Source organism: Equus caballus, chromosome 12 (genome assembly GCF_041296265.1).
Source record: "Equus caballus isolate H_3958 breed thoroughbred chromosome 12, TB-T2T, whole genome shotgun sequence".
Lineage (NCBI taxonomy): Eukaryota > Metazoa > Chordata > Mammalia > Perissodactyla > Equidae > Equus > Equus caballus.
In genome coordinates, this window is record NC_091695.1 from 9,105,029 (window position 1) to 9,125,154 (window position 20,126).

Sequence of the window (20,126 nt, forward strand, 5' to 3'; positions counted from 1 at the left end):
TTCCTTCTTGTGCAGCAGGTCAGGTCAGCCAGAGGAGAGATTTATGCCGTCTTAGATCTTTCCAGGATATGCTCCCAGCCCTGTGCATGCATGTGGAATTCTAGGTTCCCAGGAATATATTGGCACTTTTCATAGCCCCCTCTGAACATTCCATTCCTGTTTTTACTTTAAGTTTTTGGCCCTGAGTGGGCCAGCCTGCGGGAGGGAAAAGAAGGAGGTGGGAAAAGGAACTAACATTTGGTGAGCAGTTACTATGTGCCAGGCTCAGTGCTGGCTCTCACCATAAACCTCTTTACCTGATTCTTATAAGAACTCAGTTGGTCCTTTACTGGAACATTTACTTTACAGGTGAAAAAGTTGAAGCTCAGAGAGGTGAAGAAACCTGCCCCAGGGCACACAGCTGGTTAGATGGTGAAGTTGAAATGGTGAAAACAGTCCTTTTCTGTTGCCATAGCCCATGCCGCTCTACCATACCAGTGCTTCCCAATCACAAGGTGATGGGAGGTAATACGTAGACAATCGCTCAATGACTTTCATTGCATGTTTATGTGTGTGTGTATCTTTGGATACCAAACCCATGACTTTGTGCTTAGGACAAGGCATAAATCAACATTCAACTTGAAAATGTCAGTCAATATAAAAACAAAGATTAAGTAGGATGTGGTACAGGTAGTATGTTCTCAGGGCAAAAGTTGGGGTGATGGAAGTCGGCATGACACCACATTCTACCCACACGCTCTCCACTCTGACACCGGGATTTAGGGTGAGGGAGGGCGGGAAGGCTTGTCTGGCTAGCACTGTCCAGTAGAATTTTCTGCAATAGTGGAAATGCTCTACTGTCTGTGCCGTCCAATACAGGAGCCACCAACCACACTGAGCACTTGAAATATGGCTAGTATGACTGAAGAACTAAATTTTTAACTGTATTTAATTTTAACTAATTAAAATTTGAATTTAAACAGCCACATGTGACTAGTGGCTACTGTATCATCCGGTTCAGCCATAGACCAAATTCATCACAGCTGCTCCAAAGGTCTGCCAGCATTCTGTGGTTATCCTTGAGTCCAGCTTCAGAGAGCAGAGAATGTGGCACAAGGAGCCCACACCCAGGGGGCAGCGGGCAAGGGTTCTGCCCCCAACTGCTGGATAGTGCGGCTGTGCAGCCTTGCTCAAGGGACTTAGCCCTTCTGTGCCTCAGTTTCCTCATCTATAAAGTAGGAATAATAACGCCCACTCTACATATCTCATAGGCTTGTGATGTAGGTCATGTGGAATAATGCAGGAAAGAATGTTTTGTAAACCAAGAAGCAGAAGAGAAATGAAGGAATTTGTTTAAAAAACACTTTTGAAATGGGTGAATCACTTGGAACAGGCATGTTCAGGCTAGGTTGGGGCGTGGAGATCCGATATGAGGGAATTTGGGCCAATGGAATATGTCCCTCTCAGCCACACAGCCTGGGGCTGAACTCGGGTGTGGGCTGTTTCAGAAGAAATGCATCAGGTGATCTGATGAGAGGCCCCCAGGGAACTGGTGCTGCTCTGAGGCTGGATCCACATGTTCAGTCCTGATCTCCCCACAAATTTACCCCTCCCATGGTTTCCTCACCTCAGTAAATGGTAACTTGATCTTTCTAGTTGCTCAGGCCAAGGTCCTGCATTCTTCTTGATGCCTCTCTTCCTCTCCCACCCCTCGTCTGATCCAGTCCCGTGGGCTTGACGTCTACCCAGAATCCACCCACTTCTCATCATCCTCGCAGGACCACCCTGAGCCACGTTGTCACCTCACCCTGGGGTTAGTACAGTATCCTCCTATCTGGTCCCACCCTTGACCCTCTACAGCAGCATCTTCCCCACATTATAATCAAAGGGATTGTTTTAAATGCTAAATCAGATCAAGTCTTGCTCCAAACCCTGCAAAGCCTTCCTGCCTCATGGGGGAAAGCCAGCGTCCATCCAGTGGCCTACAGAGCCATCCTATTCCACCTCTGACCTCATCTCCAAATACACCACTCCAGCTGTCTAGCCTCTCGCTCGTCCTTGAACATGCTAAACCTCAGGGCCTTTGCACTGGCTGTTCCCCCTGCCTGGAATGCTCTCCTGTCAGATATCCTTGTGGTTTACCTTTACTGCCTTCAGATCTGCCCGTGTCACCTTATCAGAGAGGCTTTCTGTGAGCACCTGACATAAAAGAGCCATTGCCACCTACCCGCCACAGTGCCTGGTGCACAGTCGGTACTCAGTCATTCTTCCTGGACCGATGACATTCTGGGAAGCCGGGATCAGTGGCCACTCTGCAGTGCAGCAGCACTGGACTGGGAGTTGGCACACTCGCTGTATGACTTGGACAAGCTGCTTGTCCTCTTGGGACTTCAGACGTCCCATCTGCACAATGAGTCCTAAGGAAGAGACTGGAGGATCTTGAAGATTCCTCCTAGTTTCAGAGAGTCTGTGACCCCAAGCTCCTCTGAGCCTCCTGATTCCACTTGCCTGCTTGCTGGCGGCTCGGTGCAGCGACCATCCAGGGAGCATCGGATCCTGGGCTGGCCAAGGGACCACTTAGGAAGGAGAAGGACGGAGTCTAAACTGGGGTCCCTGGGGCAGGGACTGAGAGGGCAAGGGGACAATTTCTGTGGAACATGGGCCTCTTGGAAGTGCCTCCATTGGCCTGGGTTCATGTCAGACCCTCAAACCAAGGTCCCCTGGGCCTTGGCGGGGTTTTGTCTGTCTGTTTGTTTTATGCTCTAAGGTGCTCCTCCTAGTCTTTCATGCTTGGTGGCCTGGTGGCCCTGCTCTCTCCTCCTGGTCTATCAAAGTCTAGCCCCTGCCCTTCCTTTCCTCGCTCCCTGAACGGTATTTCCTGAGGGTTCTCTGGCTGGATGGACCTGGGGAGTCCTGACATGCCATTCCTTCCTCTTCTTCACCAGGAAGTCCCATCTCCCCGCCACCCCTCAGACCCCAAAATGCAGACCCCCACTCCCCCTGCCGTTTCTCAAGGACACAGGTATCTGGCAGCCAAGGCCCCCTCCTCTCCACCCCTCTCCCCCATCCCTCCCCCATCCCTGCCCCCACCCCTCTGCTCCATCCCTCCCCCACCCCTCTGCTCCATCCCTCCCCCCCACCCCTCTGCTCCATCCCTCCCCCACGCCTCTGCTCCATCCCTCCCCCACCCCTCTGCTCCATCCCTCCCCCACCCCTCTGCTCCACCCCTCCCCCATCCCTCCCCTCCACCCCTCTGCTCCATCCCTCCCCCATCCCTCCCCTCCACCCCTCTGCTCCATCCCTCCCCCACCCCTCTGCTCCATCCCTCCCCCCCACTCCTCTGCTCCATCCCTCCCCCCACCCCTCTGCTGCATCCCTCCCCCACCCCTCTGCTCCATCCCTCCCCGCCACTCCTCTGCTCCATCCCTCCCCCCACCCCTCTGCTGCATCCCTCCCCCACCCCTCTGCTCCATCCCTCCCCCACCCCTCTGCTCCATCCCTCCCCCACCCCTCTGCTCCATCCCTCCCCCCCACTCCTCTGCTCCATCCCTCCCCCCACCCCTCTGCTGCATCCCTCCCCCACCCCTCTGCTCCATCCCTCCCCCACCCCTCTGCTCCATCCCTCCCCCACCCCTCTGCTCCATCCCTCCCCCACCCCTCTGCTCCATCCCTCCCCCACCCCTCTGCTCCATCCCTCCCCCCCACCCCTCTGCTCCATCCCTCCCCCCCACCCCTCTGCTGCATCCCTCCCCCCCACCCCTCTGCTCCATCCCTCCCCCACCCCTCTGCTCCATCCCTCCCCCCCACCCCTCTGCTCCATCCCTCCCCCCCACCCCTCTGCTCCATCCCTCCCCCACCCCTCTGCTCCATCCCTCCCCCATCCCTCCCCCCATCCCTCGACTCCATCCCTCGCCTCCGTCCCTCCCCCCACCCCTCTGCTCCATCCCTCCCCCACCCCTCTGCTCCATCCCTCCCCCACCCCTCTGCTGCATCCCTCCCCCACCCCTCTGCTCCATCCCTCCCCCACCCCTCTGCTGCATCCCTCCCCCACCCCTCTGCTCCATCCCTCCCCCATCCCTCCCCCCATCCCTCCACTCCTCCTCACCGAGCCCCCAGACGGGCTGTCTGCTGCTTGGCTATTTTTATCCCAGGAACTTTCTCAAGGAGAAAGCAGCATGATCCCTGAGCCAAAGCACGCGGCTTTGTCCCTATGGAAAACCTCCCCTCATGGGGAAAGAATCCAGGGGAATTTTTTTTGGGTCCTGGCTTGGAGCCTTCAAGTTTTTCATATCCCTTGCTAATTTATCAGGGTTTTTGGTTGTTGATGTGTTGGTTTTTTTATAGGGATGAAGGCAACACCCGATTATGAATCAGTCCTGGACATTGACTCAGGTTTGGGTTTTTATAAAAAGTCCTTATCTTGTTTGTGTCAACAGCACGATGGAAATAGTGGGGTGTAATGGAAAACTGGCTGGCCTGGAGGCAGGTGTGGGGATGGGGGTAGGGGGCAGAACAGCATTAGCAGCAGACTCCGTTCTCTCTGCTTACAAGGTCCCCAGGAAGAAGGGACCATTAGTGTCCGGGTGTTACACATGGGGAAACCGAGGCTCAGAGAGGTTAAGTAACTTGCCCAAAGTCTTTCTGGACACCTGAAAGAGCAGGGATTTACACCCAGGATTTGGAAAGCTTCTGACTGCTCAGCTTCCCTCCACTTGGTTTACGTCTCAGCCCTGCCACGTGGGAGCTGTGTGATGCTAGGCCAGTGGCTTCACCTCTCTGAGCTCGTGTCCTCAGCTGTAAAGTAGGGATGGTAATACTGGCCTTACCAGTATTTGGGAGGATTCAATGAGATACTGTGTGTAACGGGCTTGGGGCAGAGAAGAAAATAAACGTGAACATGTCCACTTCCTCCCGCTGTTCCTCCCGGGGGCGGGGGCGGGGTGGGGGGTGGGGGGCTCCTGGGTCGTGTCAGTTCCTGAAGAGCCAGGAGTCTGTCTGCCACCCCCCAGCCCCCAACCCCAGGTGTGTCTGGGGAGGTTCCTGCCCCTTGTTTGCCTTGTCTTGGGACTTTCCTCATCTGTGGCCTTAGAGCTTCTGACGTCGGGATGGTAGCGACCTTTGAAGATGGCTCTTCTTCCTGAGAGGAAAAGTGTCTGGAGACAAATGAAGGAAATCATCGGGCAGAGGCTCCACGGCTTCAGTCTGGGCCTTCTCGCTAGCTTGGTTCGTGTCCTCTGATAAGCAGACGCCGAATGGGATTCAAACCGCAACATATTTATTGGAGGAAACACCTGTGAGGGATCAACGGGAGGAGCAGGAGGCGGCAGGGAGCGCTTTCAGACCATGTGATCCTGGTGGAGGAGAGAGAAGGGAGACTGGAGCACGAATAGTCTTGTGCCTCAACACAATTCCGAAAAAGGTCAGCCAGGCCGGTGGGGACTCCTTAAGCCAAAGTAGGCTGATGGAGGAATTCTGCATCCCCCAGGAATAGGCCTGCGCGGTCCCCCTGGGCGCCCAATCATTGGCTGAGAGGCCTGGGTGCCCAATCATTGGCTGGGAGCAGCAGCCTGGGCGCCCAGTCATTGGCTGGGAGGTCTAGGTGCCCGTCATTGGCTGGGAGCAGCCTCAGTGCACGATCATTAGCTGGGAGCAGCTGGGGATGCAGGAAGCGAACGACAGTGAGAAAGCAATGGTGGATCCAGGGAACAGTAGCTGGATCCATGCCAAGCTGCATGCCAGTCCATGCAGGTTCCTCCAGCAGGAGATCCAAGTGGTTCATTTTCACAGCCACCACATTTGCTTACTGGGAACCCTTGGAAAATGCACTCAAGCTCTCTGAACCTCAGATTCAGCCTCTGTAAAATGGGCATGATAGTAATAGTCTGCAGGTCTTGGGGTTTGTTCCATTTTTCTATAGCTGTGTAACTGACCATCCCCTGAACTTATGGGCTTAAAACAAGAATTTATTATTTCTCACGATCTTGTGGGTTAATGGGCTCAGTGAGGCGGTTCTTCAGCTTTGCATGTTACTGCGAGGATATTCATGTGGCTGAAATCAGACAGGCTCTCTGCTGGGACTGGAATGTGAAGATGCCTGGCGTCCTCCAGGCTCTCCCTCCACGTGGCCTCTCACCGCTCCATAGTCCAGCCTGAGCTTCCCTCCAGCAGGGCAGCTGGCTTCTGAGGGCAAGCCTTCCAAGAGGGCAAACCCCCGAGCCCAAGCAGTTGTCCAGACTCTGCCTGCATCATGCTTGCTGGTGTCCCATTGGCCGAAGCATGTCACATGGCCAAGCCCTGAGTCGGCGTGGGAGGGGACCACACCAGGGCATTCATTGTGGCCAGCAGTGTTACCAGCTGCCACAGGGCTGCGGCCGGTGAAATGATAACCTTGCTAAGAGCTCAGGATAGTGTCTGATGTCCCTTAATACACGTGCCCGATAAACAGTGGCTGGGGGTGATGAAATTGCCCTCGGAAAGGCTCTGGGGGTGAAAGGAGCCCTCTCTGGCCTCCAGGAGAACTTAGCAGAGTGGGTTGGTAGGGGGGATACTTGGACCTTGTCCCTACTCAAGAATTCTTAGGAAGAAGGGAAGTGGTGGGGACAAGTCTGCAGATTCTGGGTCTGGAGAAGACCCAGGTCAACAGAAGCCCAACAAGTCAGAGCAGCCTCTCAGGGGACAAGGAGAAGACGCCCTGACGGGAAGTTTCCCAGCTGGAAGGAACTCGCAAATGTGTGACGGGAAGAAAAAGTCCTCTGGAAACTCTCAACTCGTCATGACCGAGGTCTCCTGGGTGGGAGTGTGAGAAGTCGACTCCCTCCAGAATATTCCTCATAACTGCTGCAGTCTCGGGAGGCTGGCGAGCGCACAGTAGGGCTCCATAAAAATGGAAAGAAAGAAAATGCAAATGACCAGGTGGAGGAATGGTTTGGTGGATGGCTGGACACAAGTTGGAAGAGGAAAGCTCAACTTTATAGTTGTTATTTCACATAATCCTCTCAACCCATCCTCCCTCGGCCTCTTCATAAACGAGAAGTTGATGCCGAGAAACTCTTAATGATTTACTTATAGCCACCCCGTTTGTAAGTGGCCACACTGGGACTTGAACTTGTGACTTGAACCCCAGACCCTCGACAACAACTCTATACAGTTCACACCACACCCCATACGGAGAAAGGGACATCTCCAGGGATCACGGCGAACAGGTCCAGACAACAAGCAGATGAGTTCAGTGCCTGCCAAAGCCGGGCAGCACTGCCCCCTGGGGGCCAGGCCACTGAGTCACCCCACTGCTGCCGTCTCCTGCCCGCCCTCCCCCAGCACACCCAGGGCCTACGTCCCTCAGGTTCCTTCCCAGGACCAGGGCTCTTGAAAGGGGCCCCTCGGCTTTGAAGTGTGGCTGCCAAGAGTAGATAGTGTCCATGGAAAAGGAAACAGTAATGTTTTCTTTGTGCCCTAAGCAGTACCAAATGCCGGGTCCCGGGCCTGGGCGGGGGGTGGGGGGGGAGCGGGGAGCAGAGCGGCTGGAACAAACTCCTCTTTGACAGCCGAAGCAGGAAGACCTTGGGGAAAAGCAAACAGAAAGAGCCCAGAAAAGATTGACTTCAGGGAGCCACAGCCCTGAGAACGGCTTATTCATATTTAAAGAGGGAGTGAATGCTGGCAGCCACCGAGAGCTGGAGGGAAGGGAGACGCTGCCATCAAAATGAATCTCACAAAGCAATGAGATGAGGAGCCAGAAAGGAAGGCACTGGCGGGATCGCTGGGTTGGGTGCGCGAGGGGAAAAACGGGAGGGTGAGGGGGGCAGTGAACACACGGGGCTGTGGGCTGTGATTTCCCTGGCAGACCCACCTTGTCTGCTTTAGAATAAGATTCTCCATCTTTGGGGGAGTCTCATGAAAGCTGTGGTCCTTACCATCCCTCTAACACCAAATGTACATGCGGATAAGATCTGGGCTGGGAGGAGAGGGCCCCTGAGGCCCAGCCCCAGCCCCTGGGAGACGGTGGTTCTTCATGAGCAGCGTTCATCCCCGTGGCCCACCCCAGAGACTGGTCAGCAAGGCAGAGGTGGAACTTGGCATCGGTTGGGGAAAAGCTTCTGAGGTGACTCTGATGTGGCCCCTGGTTGAGAATGTTGTTCTGGGGCTCCAGGAACCCCAGATGAAGACCCTGGGCTTTCAAGGAGCCAAGGTGTTCTACTCCAGCAATGAGAACAAGTGAATCCAAGCCAGGAATGTACATCACACAGCCTGAGGCATCCTGACTGCTGTGGGGACGCCCAGCCAGCTCCACAAGGCAGTTACTACCTCACATCCCAGCTCTGTACTGGGTATACTATCTTCCCATCATGCTCACAATAAAAGCTAAGGTCCTTATCAAGGTTTACAAACTCTTACGAGACTCTTTCCTCAAATACAGGAAGTGCACGCTCCCACCTCAGGGCCTTTGCACTTGCTGTTCCCTCTGCTGGAACACCGTTCCCTCAGAGAACCACATAGCTTGCTCCTTCACTTCCTGTGGGTATTTGCCTTCCTACTCCATCTAAACAACACCCCCTTGTTATATAATAACAATATAACAATAACATTGCCTAACTTGAATTTTCTTCATAGCACTTATTGAACTATATTTATTGTATATATTGTTCATTTTCTGTCACGAGCTTTAGAAGGTAAATGGCAAGAGGGCGGTACCTATTTTGATGCTTTCTGTGTCGCCAACACCTAGCACGGTGTCTAACGCATGGCAGGTGCTTAATAAATATTTGTTCAATGAATGAATAATGTTAATTCATTAGTCTCTGTTGCCCAACAGGACACAGATGTTGTTTTCAAGTTTGCTTTAAAGATCCCTGGAAGCAGAGAGCTGCTTTTTGGATCTGTTTTCCCATGTAAACAGTAAATAAGTAAACAAAATGTAGCTATTTGACACTTACTGTATGCTCAACCCCCATAGGCTAAAGGTGGCACAAATAAAGAGGTTAGAAAGACCTCTTCAAGGTCTTTATAATCTAGGTGGGTACGGGTGTTAAGGTCAGAGGGCACCTAGGTGGGCGACTTTCCAGAACCTCGAAGGATCATCGTCAGAGCTTTGCTTTTGGAGCAGAGAAGCCAAAAGGAGCTGGGGGTGGGGGCTGGGGGGTTGGGGGGGGGCGTGGGGGGACGACGACGACGACACGGAACAGACAATAGCGTTGCCAAATCTGGATGCTAATCCTACCCCTGATGTTTTCCAGTTGTGCCACCTTGGTCAAGACACCCAACCTCTCTGAGCCTGGGGTCCTGTGTGTAAGAGGGAGATCCTGGGAGCCCTAGGAGCACGGGGCTCGCAGGGAGTCGGAAGGGGACCGTGGCGGGCTGCGTCCCGCGTCAGCGCCAGCGGCTGGGTCCCCAGCCCTGCCTCGGTCGCGCCCCACGCGGACGGCCCTCGAAGGGGGACCGGGCCGTGGCGGGCCGTCCCTTTCTTCCTCGCGCCCACGGCTTCTGCATCTGCAGTTACTGCCGGTCCGCACCAGGAAGGAAAGTGAGGGCGGAGCGACCCCTCTTGGCGAAGCCGTGTCACAGCTGCTGTGGTGGGAGGGGGCCCGCTGTTAGGAGAGGCTCCGGCTGAGGCAGGTTGTGGGAACCGAGGGTTTCCTGTGGGCAAACCTTCATTCCACCATCAGCGTCCGCCTGGTGCCCACCGCTGATGATTCCTCCATTCCGTCCCCGGTCACTCATGGATTAGTTACAAAAGGAACCTTCGACAGACGTTAACCAAGAACCCCCTCTGAGTCTTGAAACTAGGGTAGAACCTGAGGAACCTACAGTCCAGAGGGAGACGCAGACGTCAGATGATTGCAAGATGGTCTTCATTCCTTCATTCATCCATCCATCCATTCATTCATTCACCAATGTCACTGAGCTGCCCTATGGACCAAGCATGGTTCTTTGCATTTGAGAAACTTCAGGGAACGAAACAGCCGAAGACCCTTGCCCTCGTGGAGTTTACATTCTAGAAGAGGGGACTTCAAATAAACAATGCATGTAACAAATAAGTTGTATAGCATGTTTGAAGGAGAAAGTGCTATAAAAAATGAAAGGTAGAATGAAGGAGAGGGAACCGCAATACAGGAGGGTGGGGGGGGGGGGGTGGAATTAGGTGATGGTCACAGTGGGCCCCGGGAGGTGGTGAGATTTGAGCAAAGACTTGAAGGAGGTGGGGGGTGGGCAAGCAGAGACCTGAGGTGGGGTGGTCTAGGCACGGGAGCCCCACTAGAGCAGGGGGCTGGCAGCACGGCTGCCCAGTGTGCTTTACACCGTAGGCAGGAGCCAAGGGCTTTGGGTCATAAGGCCTGGGCCCCTATCCCTGCCTGAGGGGTCAGGGGGGAGGGCTCCTTGGAGGAGGTGACATGCAAGCACAGACGTGAAGGAGAAGCACTAGTCTGCTTTCCAAGTGGAGGGAACAGCATGTTCCAAGGCCTGGAAGAATTAGAGGTCGTGGTGTTCTGGGAGGCTCAGTGTTTGGGCTTGTTGGAGGGGAGAGGGTGGGAAAGGTATGCAAAGAATGAGATCAGGGAGGTAGGCTGTGATGGATTATTCTAGAGGTCTGATATGCCGCATAAAGGAGTGTGGATTCAGACTTTGCAAATTGATGGCTGGAGGGCTGAAATTAACTGGTAAAACCATTTTGCCCAACAGTGCTTACTGTTATTTTTTTTGCCTGAATGCATGTAGGAGGGCATGCAGGCTCAGTTAGCCGACAGCCTCCCCAGTCCCTAAGCCAGCTTTGTATGTTTGCTACCGTCGTGTCCCTGGAGGTATTTGAGTTTACAACCCCATAAGGTCAAGGGGATTAAAGGATCTTGAGCAAATGAAAGATGTGATCAGACTTCTCCGTTGGAAAGTGTGTCCTGGGGCTCATTGAAGTGAGGGAGCTCTTCCTTCATTTTGATAGTCCCAGGTCTAACACAGTGCTTGGTACATCAGAGGCACCTGGTGAATGGTTTTTTATTTTTTATTTTTATTTTTTTTATTGAGTTATTGATAGGTTACAATCTTGTGAAATTTCAGCTGTACGTTAATGTTTGTCATTCGTGTTGTAGGTGCACCACTTCACCCTTTGTGCCCACCCCCCACCCCACCTTTCCCCTGGTATCCACTAAACTGTTCTTAGTCCCTAATTTTAAATTCCTCGTATGAGTGGAGTCATACACAGATTATCTTTCTCTCGCTGGCTTATTTCACTTAACATAATTCTCTCAAGGTCCATCCATGTTATTGCAAATGGAATGATTTTGTTCTGTTTTGCAGCTGAGTAGTATTCCATTGTATATACGTACCACATCTTCTTTATCCATTCGTCTGTTGCTGGACACTTAGGTTGCTTCCACGTCTTGGCTATTGTAAACAGTGCTGCAATAAACATTGGGGTGCACAGGACTTTTGGGATTGCTGACTTCAGGCTCTTTGGATAAATACCCAGTAGTGGGATGGCTGGATCGTATGGTAGTTCTATTTTTAGTTTTTTGAGGAATCTCCATACTGTTTTCCATAGTGGCTGCACCAGTTTGCATTCCCACCAGCAGTGTATGAGGGTTCCTTTTTCTCCGCAACCTCTTCAACATTTGTTGCTGTTAGTTTTAGATATTTTTGTCATTCTAACGGGTGTAAGGTGATATCTTAGTGTAGTTTTGATTTGCATTTCCCTGATGATCAGCGATGATGAGCATCTTTTCATGTGCCTATTGGCCATCAGTATATCTCTGGTGAATGGTTTTTAGGTTTTTTAACGAATGGGGAATGAACAAATAAATGACAGAAGAGATGGGCTGTCCATGCAGTGCAGGCTGGGGCGTATGTGAGGTCCTAGCCCTCTGGGGTGAAGTGCCCGCCCACAGCTCATGGTTCCCCTCCCTGTGGGGTCCACGGGGGCAACGTCTCTCCATGACTAGTCCAGGATCACCTGCCATTATGCTGTAAAATACGGACTCCTGGGCGCAATTATAGACCAACTGGGTCAGCATCCCTGAGTGGAGCCCAGGCATGCGTATTTTAAGCAAACTAAAGTTGGAGAACAGTCACAAGACAGGTATTTATTCTTGGACCACAGGCTGCCTCTGGCCTTGCTCCTGTTTGTTGACCCCCAGGGAAGGCAGGACAGGAGGGGCCCAGCGTGAAACTGACAAGCTCGAACGCGCAGTCACGTGCAGTTCTACCTGCTGCCCCATCTGGGCGTCCATCCTCCCACTGAGCCTTCACACTGCCCTCCAAGAAGCAGCTTTCATGACCTCCGCCTGGAACAAGGAGAAACTGACTGAAGACCAGAAAGGCTGGGTGGGTTTGCCAAGGACACACAAGTAGAGCTAGGGGCATTGGGACCAGTCCTCCTGGCCATTGCTCCAGGGCTTCCTTGTCAAGTTGTCGTTAACACACTTCAACCTGCTGTCAATCGTGGTCTCCCCAGAAATGGGGAAAGTCAGGGGCTCATGAGGGCTTTAATTGGGAGTCGCTCGCTCCACTGGTTCTCAGACGTTGAGCAAGCACGCAGGCCCAGGTCCTCGCCTGCTTCCGAGAGCCTCTTGCTCTTTATTAGCTCTCCGGGTGATGCCAATGTCCTTCAAGTTTGAGGACCACAGCTCCAATGCGTGGCTCTCCCAGGTGTGGGTGTTGCTGAGCCTTTCTCTGTCATGGTGCAAAGAAAGGCCATTTTAGGGAATAAGGAACTCCCGGGGGAGATGCCCTGGGACAGGAAAAGGTGGATCTTGTTATTGCCCTTGAAAGCACTTTGTGCTTAAAAGCGGAGCCTACAGGCTCCAAGCAGTAAGCAAGCTAGTGAGGAGAGAAGGGTTCTGGAGAGGTCTCTGAGCCCTGATGGTCAAGGACAATTTCATCCGGCATAGGATCTTAGACTGGAGAAAGGATGAGTGGAAAGAGAGACACAGGTATGTGCGGGTGGCAGGGTCGGGGGAGCTGAGAGATGTGGAGTGAGGAGGGGGCTTTGGACCAAACACTTAGACTTCACCTGGGCTCCTAGACTCCCAGGGGGGTGGGACCACTGATGGATTTATGGATCCCCAAAAGAGAATGCCAAGCTTTGAGGGCATGTGCACCCTTCCAGGAAGAGGCCTCAAGGAGGGATGGTTAAGAGGGTGGCGGGGCCTGGGGTGAGCAGACTGGTTTTAAAGCTCCTTTTCCATCCCACTTGTGCGCTCACGCGTTCACCTCCTTCCTTTGAGTCTGGTTTTCTCATCTGTAAAGGGCGGCTACGATCTACTCCTCGTAGCTGGAGTCCAGTTGGTCTTTGTGTTCTCTGTGCTGGTTTCAGCTCGCGCTCTTTATTCATGTGTCTGGATTTTCTGTGTGCTGGAACACTGTATCTGGAAAATAATCCTTTGAGAAATCCAAAGTCTAAGGTAACCCCTTGCAGAGTATTTGTTTGCTTCTGCCCAGGGACGTTGAGTCACCAACAATACAGGATGGCAGTATCGTTGGAGGAAGTTAATCCATCGTCAGAACTTGAGACTTCCCAGGCGTTACGCAATGCGAAGCCAGGCTGCCGTCCACACCGGGGCTGGGTTTCTGCTAGTTCCGTCTTCTTCCTGCTTCTGGGCTAACATGGGAGGTCTTCGGTTTAAATCTGTGGGACCCCAGAAGTTACTTGTCATCCTCGAGCTTCAGTTTTATCACCTTGAGTTGAGGTAGCTTCTCATCTTACGTATGGAAAAACTGATACCCAGGCGGGAGATAATTCTTGCCACATCCTACAACTGGTCAGTAGCAACTACAGAATAGAATCCAGGCTTCTCAAGGCTCCTCTTACCTGAGCTTTCAATTTCGCGACTTGTACTTAGAGATCTCGATCCCCAAACACCTTCCTTCCTATGCACATAAAGAAGGCTCTACAATCCTTATCATACTCACCATACCGAGAAGGAAGAATCTGAATTAGGTCAGAGTATGAGACACCAGGGGGGCTGGCACGTGTCAAGGAGCAGGAAGGCCGGAGGGCTTGATGTCGCCATTGCTCCATCTTCCACGGCCAGTTCTCAGTCATGGCTGATCTCTTCACTGTCTTGGCAATATCCTCAGGATTGTGTCCCTCCTGCTGATTCCCATATGCCAGGTGCTGTGCTAAGGATGGAATGATGAAGGCTGACCCGGGCGGATACGGAACAAGTAACAATATTCAGTGTGACCGGAGGAGAAGCATAGGTTGCTGTGAGAACGTCAAAAGCGAACTGAGCATGGTTTGAAGGGTTGGGCAGAGTGTCCAGCACGTTGAAATGGTGGTGCCACAGGACTGTGAAAGAAGTAAGGGAGGCGTGTGACTTAGAACATGGTGTTTGGTGGAAGACGTATAAATCTAGATTTTTAGGAAAAGAGGGCCAGTGTCTGGGGGTGTGAGGATTGTCTTACAGAGAATTAGAGGCAGTTGTTGGCCTCAGGTTTTCTTACCTTGTGGCTACTTGCTACCTGATTTTTGTTTGATTCTTTTTTGTTTTTGAGGCTTTAAAGAGGTGTCTCTTAGCTCTTATGCAGCATTTCGACTTCTTTTCAGATGGAAGGTTGGTCTGAATAGTCAGAGGTTCTCAAAGTGTAGTCCTGGGAACTTGTTAGAACTGAAAATTCTCAGGCCCCACCCCAGACCTACTGAATCGAAGTCTGGCGGTGAGGCCCAGCCATCTGGCCGAACAAGCCCTCCCAGTGTTTCTGGTGACAATAAAGTTCAAGCACCACGCGTCTAGCCCGTGGTTCCTAGTGATGGAAGTCTAAGGCCGCTGTCACAGAGAGCAGGTTGAAAGCGTTTGCAGGAAGCGATGCAAGGAAGGAGGACGGAAGGACTGAGATTTGAACATCTGGCGTGGCCAACTCGGGAAAAATGGGGTGAAAGAAGGACTGATGTTTTAGAACAGGGCCTGGCAGCCTGTTTCTGTAAAGGACCAGCTAGTGAACATTTCAGGCCTTCTGGGTCATACGGTCTGTGTCTCAGTGATTCAACTCCACTCTCGTAGTACAAATGCAGCCACAGATAACACACAAACAAACATGACCGTGTTCCAATAAAACTTTATTTACAAAAAGAGGCGACAGGCTGGATTTGGCCCCGGGCAGCCGTTTACTAATCCCTATTCCAGCAGAATGAGTTACTCAGGCTTCTTTATTTTTTACGCAGCTGATCCCTTTTCCTTCTTAGAGCCATCTAAAGCAGGGATTGCTCTGTGGAAGCAGGGGCTGGAGAACCAGAGCCTGCCTGTCCAGTTCCCCCTTTTTCTCAAAGTGGGCCCTAAGGCTCTTCCTGAGAACTCATTTTAATGTCATTTAACGACAGTGCTCCAGTGTCTGGGCTTGGGGTCCCTTAGGCATCGCCCTTGAACGAGTAGGTAACTTGTCCTGAACGAATTTGGGCCCATAACAAAGGTGTGGAGGTTGGGGGAGGCAGTGACCAGCCTGAGATGAGGCCCGGACCTCAGGGTCAGGAGGGGTCAGCCTTTTTGTTGCAATGCATGGTCTCCCTCTTTCTCTGCAGGTTCCAGCCAGCCTGTCGAGGCCAAAACAAAGGCCCAGGGTATGAGTCACCAATCAGACGTCCTGCCCTGTGACCAGCTGAGGGACCAGGTCATCGGAAACCAGAGCAGCCACACCCAGCTGATGGAGACGCTGCTGCACCTGCGGCAGACCGTAGACGATTGTATCACACAGCTGACGACCAGGCCCCCACAGCTGGACCTGCCGCTGGAGGAGCAGAGGCACAATCAGGCCACCGGCGAGCAGGAAGCCTTCCTGCGCCGGGTGGTCAACCTCCTCCAGTCTGGGGCCATGTGGGGCCTGGGGCTCCAAGCGCCTCGCCCTACCCTGGGCCCTAGGGATGATGCTGGAGGCGGGCAGCAGGCACAGCTGTCCAGGCAGCTTGACCAGCTAGTTCACCAACTGAGTCATCTGGAAGTTGCATTTGTCAGCCATGACCTGTCCAACCGTGGGATTGACATCTCTGCCTTCGAGCGCTCCAAATTCCAGGACTTCAAGACCTACCAAGGAGACAAATACCATGAGGACAAGAACACCATGGTGAGGATTGGGGGGGGACATACTTGAGGGCCCCAGTGGCCAGGATTTACTGAGTCCTGTGCCAAGCACTGTGTTCTTGCACTTACTCTTCCCAGCTCCGTGAAGTAGGTGCTATCGTCTTCTTATAGATAAGGAAATGGGCCCAGAAACAAGGTGACATGCCCAAGAAAGTTAAAGAGCTGGGTCTGGGTCCACCTCCCCACCCAGCATGCTTTATCTAAACCCCAGCTCTTACCCACTAGGAGTCACTGTGGTCACAGTGGTAAGTCAGCCTGCCCTCATGGAACTCCGTCTAGCGATGAATGTAGTCCGCCACTGGGAAATGAACATTAATAATGTCCCCAAGAGCACTAAGGGGATGCCTGCACTGGGTGGCCTGGGAAGGTGTCTTAAAGGCTGGATCAGCCAGCCATACGGTGATGGTGGGAGGGGGGTCCTCCAGAATGGAGGAACAGCATGTGTGAAAGCTCTGAGACGGGAAGGGCTTAGAGTTATTGGGAAAGGAGGCCCGTGTGGCTAGAGTAGGGACAACGAGCGCTGTAACAAGAGGTGTAGATGGGGGTAGTCCGTTGCGAGGTATCAGGATGTTATCCTAAGGGTGATAGGGAACCAACAAAAAGCTTCCAGCAAGGGAGGTTCACAACAGCTCTCCAGCCGGAGGATAGAGGACAGCATGACTCACAGCTTCCCTTCTGTTTCCAGCTAAGTGACGTGGGCTCGGTGGCCGTCTGCTTTTCTCGGGGCCCGGTCAGTCAGATACCTCCACCGGACTCGGAGGGACCCTTCCTCCTCCATGGACTTGAAGGGCCCTTACAAGGAAGCAGAAATAGTAGAGATGGGTGCGAGGCAGGGCCTGCGGCTTAAGGATCCAGGCTCTTGGGTCAGGCAGGTGGAGTTCTGCCCAAATGTGGATGGAATTGCCTCACGGGGCTGAGAGATCTCTGTTTCACAGGATGAGTCCTTATTGGCACGTTTAAAGGGGTCCGTATCGGGCAGGGCAAGAGGACTGACCTCAGGTTCCTTCCATCTCCAGGGCTTCATCAACCTCGGTGTCAGTGAGAACAAGCTGTGCACTGATCTGATGACCGAAAGGGTAAGCCAAGTTCTGGGCTGTGCTGGGCCCCACCTTCCGGCCCGGTCCCGCTAGAAGGTTCCTCAGCATGTGGTAGCTGCACCAATGGGACTTAGGGGTTTGGGGGAAGGGAGCGGGGAAAAAGCTTCTAGAACAACACATCTAACCTCCTGGCCTTGCTGACTGTGTTCAGAGCTATTCTCTAGATGGGGCTATGGTGGGTAGGCTGCCAAGGGAGCCTCTGGCCCAAGTGTAGGTTTTCAAACACTTCAGAGTGAGTTATGTATTTGTGTAACGTGTGCCAAGAAGACTGGGGCCTCCACCCCCGAGGAGCATACAGCATGTAGCCCCACTGCCCTTCTCGGAGGCCGTGTTGCAGGGCAAACACCCGTATGCATCCTAGAAGTAGGATGAGGCATGTTGGGCTCCTCTGGTCTGGCTGTCCTCATGCTCTATTTGTCAACAGTTGAGTCGGAGTGACATGAACCACCTTGAGGATGCCCTGCTGCAATATTCTGACCAGAGAGGGCAACCATTGTAAGTAATTTCCAGATCTGTGGTCTCCTGGTCCATAGGCACCTGTCCTCATCCGGGGAAGCACTCCTAGCGCCAGATTCTTCATTGGCCGCCTGTCTGTCTCTTGGGTAATGACTTCTAGAAAATGCCTAGAGCAAAACATCGTCAGGAGGCAGCCTGGCGTAGTAGAAATAGCCCTGCCCTGTTACCCAAAAGGCCTGAGTTCTTGTCCAAACTCTCACACGTGCTGTCTGTGTCACCTGGGGAGTTGACAGCCTCGGTCGGCAGCCCCGTAAAATAAGGTTGGACACTTTGCCCTTTGGAAAAGACTGAAGTCTAACCCTGAACGAGAAGGGGCCCTGGGCCTTGGAACCACGAGCTCCCTCTGGGTCTGTCCACAGCCTGCGGGAAGAAGTGGCCCGCTTCTTGACCTACTATTGCAAGTCACCTGCCCGCCTTGATCCGGAAAACGTGAGTCAGTTTCCCAGCCTTGCTGCCCCCCTGGGCAAGGGCTGGATGGCTGGGGACTCTGCATTTTCTAGAAGGTACAGGGGGAATCAGCAGAGACCCTCATGGCCAGGGGAGAGTGAGGGCCACTGGCTCCCAGCTGAGGCGGTTCCTGGGGCCTGCCCCTCCCAGGGGGAGGGAGATGAGGGTCACCCCTTCTTACCTGGGGACCGGTTTGTTTATTTCTGCATGACTTCTTCAGGTGGTTGTTCTAAGTGGCTGCTGCTCTGTCTTCTCCGCGCTGGCCACGGTTCTGTGTGATCCAGGTGGTAAGTCAATGCGCGCTGCTTTCCCTCAGGGGAATAGCAGCACGAGGGCACTAGGCCTTCGGGAAGAAGAGCATCTTGACTCAAGGCCCTTCCTCGCAAGCGCTGGGACCTCTACCCTGATTAGAACTTCTTCCTACTATTTCTGTAGGAGCAAGGGATTTGGGTCCTCATTTAATATGGAAGGAACAAGTGACGGTCCTCAAGGAGGTATGCCTCAGGAATGGTGACAATAGGAGCCAACTTATTATTAGCTGTGCTTTTGGTCTCAACTCCAGTACAGAAAGTCCTGGTCAATTGGCTTAGACTATATAGATTTTCTCTTTCCTCCTCCTCCTCAAAAAAAGAAAGGCTAATTAGTTCTAGATCAAATAAGGGGGAGAGATCTGTCCTCAACCTCCCTCTTAACAATGCCCAAACGAGAGTCTCAGGTCTTCATGAGCTCTGGCTGTGTGGGAGGAAGTTACCAGGATGGCCAGTTTCATTCAAAGGAGGGGCTCCTTGGTTAGCTCATCGATGAGGCCAAATGGATGGGAAGGGCAGAAGCTAGATCACCCAGTCCAGGGAACCCAAGCCACACAGAGAGACCAGAGGCGCCCTGTGCATGGACCTTAGCCTCCAGGGCTTGGCCTGGAGCAGACAAGACTCGCTGAACGACCAGTGCTCCAGCTGCTAACAAGCCTGGCTTGATTTGCGCCCTGGATCCCGAGCCATTCACAACATTATCTTTTCCTTTCCTCCCTCTCTGGTGTACTCCCAAAGAGGAAACTTGAGTGTTTTCCCCAAATAACGTTTCTAAGAATGGATAACTTCCAGAGAGCCTGAGCCGGAAAGCAAGTTTAAGGTTTAAGTCAAAGCAAGATTAAGAGCCCCTACTTAATCTCCAAGTAGGAGGGACTGTCAACCTAAGCTTCGCCATCTGTGGTGTTGCTGCTGGTCTGGAGAGCCTGGCAGCTTCTAGCTGAGAGACCCTGGACGGACAGCTTTGTCTCCCTGTGCTTCCAGAGGCCTTGCTGACCCCCACCCCCTTCTTTGGTGGCCTCGTCATGGGTTCGTACCTGTATTCGAAAGTTGAGCTGATGCCTGTCCACCTGGACAGTGAGGTCAGAATGGGGCCCTTTCCCCTGCTCAGCCCACCTAGGCAATGGAATGTTCTAGGGGCATCTGGAAGGTGTAGGGGGCTTTGCTTTCTTCCCGTGTAAGTGATGGTAGGGGAAGGATGGAGAAATCAGGTCGAAGAGGGCACGTGGGCCTGGCGCTCTGGGTATGGAGGTGAAGGCTTGCTCGGGGGTTATGGGAACGGGGAGTCAGGGCTTAGAAGCTTTCGGATGGGCAGCTCTCAGGCAGTGTTGGTCTTCCAGATCACTGATGGGAGCGCCCGTCCATTCCAGCTCACTGTGGACAAGTTGGAGCAGGCCCTGCTTGAGGCCACGCTTAAGGTAAGGAGGGTACCATGTGTCCTGATGGGCGCTGCTGCCCCTGACAGGAGCTGAGTACTGAGACTCTGGTACAACCTGCTCCCCAAGATGGTGTGGGATCCTTCAGAAGAGGCAGTGAGCGAGCCCAGGGGCCTGTCCCCTAGGAGCCCTGAGCCCTGTCTATGGCGCCCCCACCTCCTCCCCCTCTATGGGCAGTGTGGTGGTTGATGCTTCGAGAGCCTACCTAGGCCTTATCGGGTGACCTATGTTGGGCGTCCTGACCTGATCCTTGGCTGGACTTGATGTAGATGGGAAGGACTTGTG

The 20,126-nt window shown here is 53.2% G+C and overlaps 1 protein-coding gene across 2 annotated transcripts in view; it reads left to right on the plus strand.

Annotated features, from left to right (window-relative positions):
- The window catches only part of ACCSL (1-aminocyclopropane-1-carboxylate synthase homolog (inactive) like), a 74,752-nt gene that overhangs the window by 48,689 nt on the left and 5,937 nt on the right, over window positions 1–20,126 (plus strand). For both annotated transcript variants that reach the window (XM_014729430.3, XM_001489817.5), the window contains exons 2-8: window positions 15,485–16,023; window positions 17,057–17,116; window positions 17,562–17,632; window positions 18,013–18,082; window positions 18,321–18,387; window positions 19,390–19,487; window positions 19,746–19,823. In XM_014729430.3, the coding sequence (XP_014584916.3) occupies window positions 15,485–16,023; window positions 17,057–17,116; window positions 17,562–17,632; window positions 18,013–18,082; window positions 18,321–18,387; window positions 19,390–19,487; window positions 19,746–19,823 (983 nt within the window). The remainder of the gene's footprint in view (window positions 1–15,484; window positions 16,024–17,056; window positions 17,117–17,561; window positions 17,633–18,012; window positions 18,083–18,320; window positions 18,388–19,389; window positions 19,488–19,745; window positions 19,824–20,126) is intronic.